This window comes from Notamacropus eugenii, chromosome 4, assembly GCF_028372415.1.
Source record: "Notamacropus eugenii isolate mMacEug1 chromosome 4, mMacEug1.pri_v2, whole genome shotgun sequence".
Classification (NCBI taxonomy): domain Eukaryota; kingdom Metazoa; phylum Chordata; class Mammalia; order Diprotodontia; family Macropodidae; genus Notamacropus; species Notamacropus eugenii.
Window position 1 is genome coordinate 58,391,675 of NC_092875.1, and position 12,188 is coordinate 58,403,862.

A 12,188-nucleotide genomic window follows, 5' to 3' on the forward strand; every position below is an offset into this window, starting at 1 on the left:
TAATGAGGAAATAAAATAAATAGGAGCAAGAAAAGAGGAGAAAAATGAGGTGAATAAGGAGGAAAGAAAGGAAGGAAAAAAGAAAGAAAGGAAGAAAGGAAGGAAGGAAGGAAGGAAAGAAAGAAGAAACTAATTTTCTGTTTTCAGCTGTGGTCATTTGAGATACAAACAGCTGGTCCCCTGAGAAAGGGAACTCTGGCCACCTTCTGGGAAATTAAGACTACGCCAATAATCGTAACAGAAATATTAGAAATCAATGGGGTACAGAGAGAGAAAGAAGCCATGAAGGAGAGCACCAATATGGAAAAGCAACCGGTAAGTAAATGAGATTGGGCAGGCCTCTGGGGGAAAGTTACTTAGTACTAATACTTTTATATTTTACAAACTCTGAAATGGGTTCTAAGTACCCAGGATTTTCATTCAAAGAATCATCATTTAAAACTTAGCTCTTTTACTTGTGAACTATGTTATCTTAGGAAATTTCTCTAACTTCTCTAAGGCTCAGTTTCCTTAATTACTAACTTTCAACAGTAAATCTATGATCCCATCAGCCTGCATTTTCAGCTGTGAATCTGTGCCCTGAGAAGGGAAGTTGGTCACTACACCTGAGTTGGAGTGTTGTCAAACAGAGAAATTTCTGGTTTATCTGGGTGAAAGGAATGAACTAAAAAAGTAAGAAGACCAAAGAGCAATCAGTCTCTTAGTGGTCTTTCACATGACTGGGGGAGACAACGAGATCCAGGGCAAAGAGAACTGATGCCGAGATTAGATAGCATGGTTTAAAAGGATCTTTCTGGGATATATCTGTTTGCTTTTGGGTACATCACTTAACCTAAAATACAGTTTCTTCAATTCTAAAATGAATCATTTGGACTAAATAGATGGCCTCTGAGATTCTTTCCAGGGCTAGATATCTGATCATGTGATTTTATGGCCCATGTAAGACTCTGACGTGGAATGTATGTACATCCTATTTCTTATGACCTTTCCTAGCATGGATATTTTATAATCTCTGTACTAAGACCTGTGCCAGTTCAAACTTTCTGTGCTTCAAGATCTAAACTCCCTTTCCTGGAAGAAAACTAGAAATACAGGGAACCTTCAGTGTTACTGGGAGAGCATTGTGGTGAAAACGAATTTTAAAACTTAAGTCAAATTCTGCCCCAAAGGAAACAGAGCTCAGAATGGTATGGACAATTACCTAGTGTTTCTCTCTAACCAGGAGCTCAGGGAATTGGATCCCTGGGTCCAGGAATGCCCTGTAAACTACATACAATGAATGCCTTGCAGCATTTTTCCTAGAGAAGAAAGTAGACTCCTACTCTCGTGGACATCACCCCTCATTCAAAGCTTCAAGACCTCTTGCTCCTAGAAGAACCCATAGTTTGAACTAGATACCTCTTTGAAACTTATCAGTCAGCAGAGGCCCAGGGAGGCAATAGTTTGGTCCTTCAAGAACAGAAGAGAAGATCCAGGCCAAACGACCAAGTAACTGCATAGGCAGAGTATACTTTTGGTTCATTTGAAGGTCAGTCTCACCCAAAGTAATGTTGGGAATGTGGATCAAAGAATCACAGAAACTTATTGCTAACGGGGATTTGAGAAGGTAGAATGTCAGCATATCAGAACAAGACGGCCTGATAGAACACAGGATACTGGATTTCAAAAACAGAAGGGACTTAAATTATGAGTAGACCTGGAGGAGATGTTAAATAATATTTCATATATACTATGTGTATATATATTATATTTTGTATAATATTCAAGTTTAAAAGTAATGTAGTACATGGAATGTCAGCTGCATAGGACAGAAAATAAATTGCTGGTTAGTCTCCCTGTCTAAAGTCTCTGCTAACTCCAGTTCAACCTCCACTCAGCTGTCAAAGTTATCTTCCTAAGGTATGGGTCTGACCATATCACTCCTCTATTGGGGTGAATCTCAGTTGGTTTTGAGATCAGATATAAAACTTTCTGCCTGGCTTTTAAAACCATTCATGATTTGAATCTTTTCCAATTTTCACAGCTTCTTTCATCTAACACCTCTGTAGGTACTCTGAAATCTAGTAACATTGACCTCTTTGTTTTTCCTCACATAAAAGCCTCTCTGAATATAAGCATTTTCACTGCCTGGTCCCCAGGCCTAGAACTCTCTCCAATCTCATCTCCACCTCCCAATTTTCATGACTCCCTTCAAGGCACAGCCAAAGTCCTTTCTTCTAAAAGATGCTTTTTCTAGTTGTACTTAATCCAGGTGCTTTTCCACTGAGACTCCCCACAATTGTTCCTGTATATATCCAGTTTGCACATTTTTGTCTGCATACTGTTTGCCCCATGAAAGTGGAAGCTCTTTGACAGCAGAGACTGTTCTTTGCCTTTATATTCCCAGTACTTATCACAGAGTCTGCCACATAGCAATAAACACTCACTGACTGACTGACTGACTAACTGAAGAGTTTCTTTGAGTATAAAATATTCAAACTGGGAGGGACTTTAGAATGTAGGACATATAATAATAGAGTCCAACATGACCCTCACACATAGTTCATAGATTATTAATATTGAAAGGAACTTTAGAACTTAGAAAAGAAAACGTTAGACTAAGTAGGAAAGGAAACTTTTTTCAAAAACCAAATTTAGAAGTGGGAGGGGGCTCAGAGTCAATCTCTCAGTAAATGTTTATTAAATAACTCTTTGTGACAGGTGATGTACAAACTACTGGGACCCAGGAAAAAAGGGCAATAATCCCTACCCTCAAAGAGCCTTCATTATAACTGTGGAGATGGCATGGACATATGCAAATATTTACAAAATAAAGGAAAATAAGTGAGAAGTGGTTTGGGAGAGGAAAGAGACAACCAGCTGAGTTGGCTGCTAAATACGTCAGGAGAGGTTTCACATAAAAAGTGGTCAAGCTGAATTTGAAAAGAAATTGGGAATTCCAACAGGCAGAGATGAGAAAGCAGAATATTCAAGGCATGGAGCACAGACAGAAGTCCCTCGGTGGTGGGACTTCTTGCATACTCATGTATGTAAGAAGAACAGATAGGCTGGCAATATGTCAATGGAAAGGGTTTTACTCTCACAATTACCTTTCCACAAGAATATGTTATGTTCTAAAATGTGATATTCAACCTACTCCTCTCTCCATTCACAAAAGAGGAAAGAAGAATATCACAAAAGGAAAGAGACTATGCTGTATTGTTAGGAATATGAACATCTGTGTGGGAATTCAACCATATGAATTCTAGACTTGGTTTGCTTGCCCAAAACTAAGAACCCACTGCTTGGGTTACTTAACTATTTGAAGTATATCTGAAAGTAGAGGTTTAGGGAAGGCAACATCTTGGTCCTTCAAGTACAGAAGAGAAGATACAGGAAAATCAGCCAAGTAAGTACATACATGGAGGGCCCTTTCTATTGATTTGAAGTTCAGTCTTACACAAAATACTGTCAATGGGCTTCAATTAATCTCATGGGCTTCAATTAATCTCAAAAACTTATTCCTAAAAGGGATACGAGAATACACAAAGACAGAAATGGATGGGCTGTTGGCACATAGAACATAGGATTTCAAAGACAGAAAGGATTTAAAGTATGAGTAGGGCTAGAGAAGACTTTGGAATATGAAATGTTCAGGCTCAGAAGGAACTTAGAACATAGAATGTCAGATACATAGGTCTAAAAATAGCCTACCAGTTAGTCTCCCACAGGCATGGACACGGACATGGAACTTAATGGTTCTTTAATTTAGTTGCATCATTTGTAAGATGAGGCAGTGGTTTGTGACACTAGGTTGTTTGAAAAATCAGGGAATTCAGAACTGCAAGATCCCTTGAAGCAAAAAATGTCAAAGACAGAAAGTCTTTGAGAGTATAGAGCATAGCTGCCAAGAGAGGTTTTTAACAGAGATGTCCAACCATCAAGGCAGGAGGCTTAAGGCCCCCAACTCTCAAAAGTACTATCAGAACCAGGTTAAACTGTAATTAGGAAATATTTTTAAAAAATAAATAAAAACATAATAAAACATAAATAGCATTACATTTTGAAAGTAAGTCATTATGTAGCATAGAGGAATCATTGTGTGTGAATTAGTGGACCTATTTCATTTTGAGTTTGACATCACCACTTTAGAATAGAGGTAATTGATGCTAGAAGAGCCTTACAGCACAGAAAAACTGAATGGTAGAGTTGAAAAGAATTTGAGACCAGAAAGTATAGAATATTAAAGCTGTAATATGAGAGCTGGATGGCACCTTATGCCATAGACTATTAGGCATGGAGATGACATAAAGACCAATTTGTGAAAATTCAGCTACCAGGAGGAAAAGCTGATCCAAGTAACAGAATCTATTAGTGGAAGATATGGGCTCCAATGTGGATCTCTTGAGGTTCATTCCGATATTCTTTCTCCTTCACAATGATGACTGTTCCTAAAATCTGAAACTTTATAGAGGAATACAATTTCCAGACAGGGATAAAGAAATTGTCACTTTCAGAGTTTCTTGTCTTATCTCACTCCCCAAAGCATCCTTAGTCAGCATCATGATTAACTTCCATATGTCTATTGGCTTACAGAAATCATGAAGGACTTACTTCTCCCCAACTCAAAATAACAGATTACAGTTGGCATGGTCTACTGAACAGAGCTATGGGCTTTGAACTGGAAAGGCTTGGGGTCAATTCCTACAAAAAGTCACAGGTTTAGCTCATTTATATTTTAGGAAAGCTTTTGCAATGTCTTTCTGTGGACAGTAAGGAGAGATATGGTCTAGATATGAGTAAAATGAAATAATCCTCCTTCATATATTGTGGGTGCCTTATCTCTGAAAGTTTTTAAGTGCAGGTGACTTGATCATTTATGAGAATATTCTAGAGGGTATTTCTGTTCAAGTGTGGGTGAACTGTATGGTTGAGCTCATGATACTATTTTAACCAAGATTTGAAGGAATTCAAGAAAACTAGAAGGTAAAGATGAGGAGGTAGAGAATGGCATGTGGGACAATCAGTGAAAATGCCCTTAATTAGAGGATGAAGGATCTGTAAGGAATAGCAAAGAGATCAAAGTCACTGGATCACAAAATGGAGAGAATAAGGAAGTAAGGTGTAAGAGAAAGGGAAAGGTAGGAGAGGACCAGGTTTATGAAGAGCTTTGAAAATCAAATAGAGGATTTTTTATTTGATCTTGGAAATAATAGGAAGCCATTTGAGTTTTTAATAAAGAAGTGTCATGGTTAATCTGGCCCTTTAGGAATATCTATTTGTTGACTGAGAGGACTGGAATGAGGAGAGACTTGTGGCAGGAAGACAGGAAGCAGTCTAGAGCAACAACCCAGGTATGAGGTGAGATGGGCCTGAATCAGCATGAGGGCAGCATCACAGGGAAGAAGGCGGTACATAAGAGAGACATCACAAAGTTAAAATTGATGGGGCTTGGAAAAAGATTTATATGTGCTGGAGTGGGGTGAGAGAGAGTGAGGAATGGTGACTGGGAGCATGGTGGTAACTTGCAACAATAATGAAGTCTAGAAGAAAAGGAGGTTTAGGCAGAGGGAAGAAGACAGTATTGGATGTGTTGAGTTTAAGGTATCTGTTCTCTCACACTTGCAAGCTATGTGACCCTGGGTAAGTCGCTTAAGCTTCTTTGTCCCAGTTTCTTCATCTATAAAGTGAACTAGAGAAAGAAGTGGCAAACCATGTCAGCATCTCTGCTAAGAAAACCTCAAATGGGATCAGGAAGAGTAGCACACAGTTAATTCCAATACTATGTAGGACACTAGGGAAAACTGGGGAAAAAATTCCTCCCAAATTGTTTTTTATGATACAAATATGGTTTTGATACCTAAACCAGGAAGAGTTAAAACAGAGAAAGAACGTTGCAGACCAATTTCTCTAATGAATATAGATGCAAAAATTTTAATTAAGATTTTAGCAAAAAGAATACAGCAACTTATCACAAGAATAATACATTATGATCAGGTAAGATTTATACCAGGAGTGCAGGGCTGGTTCAGTATTATGAAAACTATTAACATTATTGATCATATCAACAACAAAACTAACAGAAACCACATGATTATCTCAACAGATGCAGAAAAAGCTTTTGACAAAATATGACACTCATTCCTACTGACAACACCAGAGAACATAGGAATAAATGGAACTTTCCATAAAATAATAAGCAGTCTCTACCTAAAACCTTCAAAAAGCATTATATATAATGGGTATAAGTTGGATGCATTTCCAATAAGATCGGGGGTGAAACAAAGATGTCCATTATCACCACAATTATTCAATATGGTATTAGAAATGTTAGCTATAGCAATAAGAGAAGAAAAAGAAACTGAAGAAATTAGAATAGGCAAAGAAGAAACTAAGTTACCACTCTTTGCAGATGATATGATGATAGAATTAGAGAATCCCACAGAATAAAGTAAAAAGCTACTTGAAATAACAAACAACTTCGGCAAAGTTGCAGAGTACAAAATGAACCCACACAAATCTTTTGCATTTCTATACATTACTAACAAAGCCCAATAGCAAGAGATAGAAAGAGAAATCCCACTTAAAGCTATAGTAGACACTATAAAATATTTGGAAGTCTACCTGCAAAAACCAACCCAGGGACTATATGAACACAATTATAAAACACTTTTCGCACAAATAAAGTCAGATCTAAATAATTGGAAAAACATCAGCTGCTCATGGGTGAGCCAAGCCAATATATAAAAACAACAATTCTATCTAAATTAATTTGCTTATTCAGTGCCATACCAATCAAACTATCAAATGATTACTTTTTGCAGATAGAAATAATAGTATCAAAATTCATCTGGAAGAACAAAAGGTCCAAAATATCAAGCAAAATAATGAAAAGAAATTCTAGGGGAGGTGGCCTAGCTCTACCAGATCTCAAATTGTATTATAGAGCAGAAAATATTAAAACCACTTGGTACTGGCTAGGAAAGAGAAGGGTACCCAAGTGGAATAGGTTAGGTACTCAAGACACAGTAGTCAACGAATATAGCAATCTAGTGTTTGATAAACACGAGGTTCCCAGTTACTGGGATAAGAACTCACTGTCCAACAAAAAAGGCAGGGAAAACTGGATAAGTGTGGTGGAAACTAGGCATAGACCAATGCCTGACATTGTACAGAAGAATAAAGTCCAAAAGGGTCCAAGATCTAGGTATAAAGATTGATACTATAAAAAAATTAGGCAACCAAGGAATAGTGTTTTTGCCACATTTGTGGAGAATGGAGAAATTTGTGACCAAACAAGAGATAGAGACCATAATGAAGTACAAAATGGATAATTTTGATTACATTAAATTGAAAATTTTTTGCACAAATAAACCCAATGTAACTAAGATTAGGAGGGAAGCAAAAAACTGGGAAAAAATTTTTGCAACTAGTATCTGTGATGAAGGCCTTATTTCTAAAATACATAGAGAGCTAACTCAAATGTAGAAGAATACAAGCCATTCCCCAATTGATAAATGGTGAAAGGATATGAACAGACAGTTTTCAGAGGAAGAAACCAAAGCTATCTATAGTCATATGAAAAAATGTTCTAAATAACTTATTGATTAGAGAGATGCAAATCAAAACAACTCTGAGATACTACATCACACCTATGAGATTGGCTAACATGACAAAACAAGATGATGATAAATGTTGGAGAGTATGTGAGAGAGTTGGAATACTAATTCATTGCTGGTGGAGCTGTGAGCTGATCCAACTATTCTGGAGAGCAATTTGGAGTTATGCCTAAAGGGCTACAAAAATGTGCATACTCTTTGATCCAGCAATACTGCTTCTAGGACTGCATCCCCAAGAGATCATAAAAATGGAAAAGGGTCCCCCATGTACCAAAATATTTATAGCAGCTCTCTTAGTGGTAGCCAAAAGCTGGAAATCGAGGGGATGCCCATCAAGTGGAGAATGGCTAAATAAATTGTGGTATATGAATGTAATGAAATTCTCTTTTGCTATAAGAAATGATGAAGAGGAGGACTTCAGAGAGGCCTGGAAAAACTTATACAAACTGATTCTGATGAAAAGGGGCAGAACCAGGAGAAATTTGTACACAGCTACAACCACAGTGTGTGAGGCATTTTTCTGGTAGATTTAGTACTTCATTGCAATGAAAGAACTTAAAACATTTCTGAAGGACTCTGGAGGCAAAATGCCGTCCACATCCACAGAGAGAACTATGGAATTAGAATGCAAAATGAAGCAGAATATTTTCTCTTGTGTTATGTTTTGTTTTGTTTTAGTTTTTCGCATGGTTTCTACCATTCATTTTACTTCTGTGCAACATGACCATTGAGAAAATGTGTTTAATAAGAATGTACATGTAGAACCCATATAAGATTGTCTACCATTTAGGGGAGGGAGGGGGGAGTAAGGAGAGGAGAGGAGGAGAAAATCAAAGACTTATAGAAGTGATTGTAGAAAACTGAAAACAAATTTTTTAAAAAGTAGAAAAAAATGACAGGAAACTAGAGGTCAAGAGAGAGGTTAAGGCTGAGGAAGAGGATTTGAGAATCATCCAAATAGCAATAATAATTGAATCCATCTTGTTCCTCTCATCTGTTTCCTAGATTTCCTCCCATAAGTATACTGTCTATGTATCTGGTGCTGTTTGACCATCCATGTCTTTATGTCTTTTGTCCTTTTGTATGAGATATATCAAAACAAAGTCATCGTATCCATGGATCTCTTCCCACCAAGTCTCAATGATACAGTGTGAAATGTGCATCCTATTACAAGGATTCATCTTGCTACTCACCTACACTTTGTGCATTTTTATAGACCTCTGAGGTTGTGGTCCTGGCCTGACTACAGGCTCCCTTTCAGGTTGTTCTCCCCTGTGAATTATTGGTTCTTTACTTCTCTTATGCTTCCTGGCCTGTATTTCTTACAAATTCTGGGAGTATCTCAAATACTAACAAGAAAATGGAAAGCAATGAAAACAATATCTACAAGACCTTTATTGGAAAGCAGAAAATCACTTCCCAGGTATAATATGCATGTGTGTACACTTGTCTGTATGTGTTCAAGTCCCCTGCTCTCTCACTTCAATGATATTCTCTACACATATTTCTTTAAACCACTTAATAGCATCCCACACTATTAACATTCTCATAAGGTTGAAATACCTCAACCCAATTTTTAGTCTCAAAAATAGTACCTGTTGCCCAAATCCCAGGATTCCAAAGATCCATATATGAAAGGTGTATGTACCAATTATTGATCAGATGTTGGCATACTATTTGGTATTTCTATCAGTTAGGAGGTCTGGTTATTTCCAAGGCAAAATTTCTGCTTTCAAAGGAAAGAAGCACATGAATAACTATTACTATTGCAGTTTTATAATCTCAGAATACATGGTTCTCTCATAATGCAGAAATAGTAGAGTACACATGAAACTTGTTGCTCTCTCATATATTTAAAAATTTTATAAATCTATTTAATATGTTATCATGATATCAGGTGCTTCAAAAAGGACATGGAGGAACCTTTCTGTGTCTTATACCAATAGCTAGTATTGTTTCCAGATTCAAATCTTCTTATCCAATACAAAGGATTACAGGGTAACATGGCTCTATGCAGCAAATACTATCAAGAAACCAAGCAAATGATACTATCCTCATAAAAATAAAATTTTGAAATCAAAATGACAGAGATGACTGACTGAATCTTAAATTCCTCTGGGTACTACATTTTAAGGATCTATCATCTCATGTATATAACACTCCCTCCATTAATATAGATTATAATTCCTCTATAACTTCATTTGAGTGGTGCTGTAATTAGAAAATCTCATCCTGTGCACAATCTAGTAGAGAAATTCTCTTAACTCAAGTTGACTGGTCCTTAAACATTAGATACACATTCCATGACCACTAGAGTAATTTTCCACCCCTCCTTTCCAGATTGAATCCTCAATTTTGATAAATAAAAATAAGCCAAATCAACCAATTATAAACCTGGGCTGATGGCTCTTGCAATTGTTAATTTAGAATTTAAAGTAACTGTTTTGTAAAATGTTGGTCTGATTGTGACATCTCTGGTCAGTGAGTTCCTTTACCTCTCTATTTCTTCCAATGACTTTTCTGTACTTTGAAATTCAATCTTTTAACTCTTGACCTACGCAAATAGCATTCTGATACAGCATAGAACCATTTGTCAGCATGCATGGTACTAAATCTTCTTCTACTACTTCCTAGTTGTGTGATTCCTGGTCTTTAATTTTCTTCTAAATAAAAATTAAAGAAAAAATATTAAGAAAGTACTTCATAGAGCAAGACAAAAGGATAACAAACCACCAGGATCAATAGTCATGAATTGACATTGTTTTCAGGTATTTTCCACCACAAAGGATGGTGTTATGAATTTGGGTTGTCTTTTGTTTTTGGTTGTTTGTTTGTTTTATTGTCTTTACTGTGGCCTTTGCCATCCTTAGGATAGATGCCTAGCATTGGAATCTCTGAGACAAAGGACATGAACATTTTGATCAAATACCTTGAACAATTCTAAAGAACATAACCATGTTTATCTTCCCACAGAACCTCCAGCACTGAACATTATTAACTTCTGTCATCTTTGCCAACTTTCAGACAGTGAAGTGAAAACTAAGAATTCTTTCCATTTACATTTCTTTTATTATCAGTGATATGGAGAATGGTTTCATGTGGTTATTTGCATTTTGACCTTTTTCTAAAAAATGTTGTTTATCTTTATGCATTTATCAGATGTTATTGTGGGGCATGTTTTCTTGATTCTCTGAATATTTTCTATTTTAGTTTATTAGCTTTGATATTTTCTTCAATGAAAATATTTTTACACTATCCTATGTGTCTTTTAACTCTAGCTATATAGACTATAAAGGAAGAAACACCTCAAATCACCTTGAATGGGGTGTTTTAAATTTTTGTTTCATTCTGTCCACATGTTTTTCCAAACAGAACTATGGAAGGAGAAAATAATTCAAGAGTCTCTGAATTCATCCTCCTGGGCTTTTCAGAACAGCCAGAGCAGGAAAGGATCCTGTTCCTTGTGTTCCTGATTATGTATCTGATCTCAGGGCTGGGGAATTTGCTCATCATTCTGGCCATTAGGACAGACTCACGTCTCCACACCCCCATGTATTTCTTTCTTACCAACTTGTCCCTGGTTGACATCTGCTTCACCTCCACCACCATCCCCAAGATGTTGGTTAATTATCTGTCTGGGAACAAAACAATACTTTACATTAGTTGCTTGGCACAAGTATTCTTCTTCAGTTGGTTTGCAATAGTAGACAGTATGCTCCTTCTCTCCATGGCCTATGACCGCTACATGGCTATCTGTGCACCGTTACACTATAACATGGTCTTAACCCCAAAAGTCTGTGTCCTTCTGGTAACAGTGTGCTGGTTTTGGGCTTCTGCTAATGCCCTGACTCATACTCTTCTGCTGACACGACTCTCATTCTGTGGCCACACTGAAATTCATCATTTCTTCTGTGACCTCAATGTGGTGATAAGATTGGCCTGCTCAGATACCTTCATTAATGATTTGGTGATCTACACAATGGGAGAAGTGACAGCTATAATTCCATTCATTGGTATTCTAATCTCCTATGTTCATATTTTTGTGACTGTGCTGAAGATCCCATCAGCTCAAGGGAAATGGAAAGTATTCTCTACCTGTGGCTCTCACATCACTGTGGTCTGTCTCTTCTATGGGACAATCATTGGAGTGTACTTTAACCCAACATCTACCCACACAGCACAACAGGACACAGCATCAGCTGTGATGTACACTGTGGTCACTCCCATGCTGAACCCTTTCATCTATAGCCTAAGGAACAATGATATGAAAGGAGCGCTGAGGATGCTCTTCACCAGAAAGTCAGGTCTCACTTTGTGACTAGGAGACATCCTCCTGGGCTTTCTCATACTGCAGTTTCCCTGCTGTGACAAAAGGTTCTCAATGAATCTTTACTAGTGTAAGATTTGAACTATTCACCCCTAACCTGTCCAAGAAACAGAGTACTGTGATGGATACAGCACCAAACCTGTTGTCAGAGTGCCTAGATCTACTTTGTCTACCATTTCCTGGCTGAGGAACCCTGAGTTAATCTGATTTTCAGTTTCCTTATCTATAAAAGAACCCTTACTCAGTTGGTACATTATGTGGCT

The 12,188-nt window shown here is 37.2% G+C and overlaps 1 protein-coding gene across 1 annotated transcript; it reads left to right on the forward strand.

Moving 5' to 3' along the window:
* The first annotated feature begins 10,974 nt into the window (after window positions 1-10,974).
* Window positions 10,975-11,916, forward strand: LOC140498139 (olfactory receptor 1f45-like). The gene has a single exon (XM_072599427.1). The coding sequence runs from the start codon at window positions 10,975-10,977 to the stop codon at window positions 11,914-11,916; it is 942 nt and encodes a 313-aa protein (XP_072455528.1).
* Window positions 11,917-12,188: the final 272 nt, after the last annotated feature.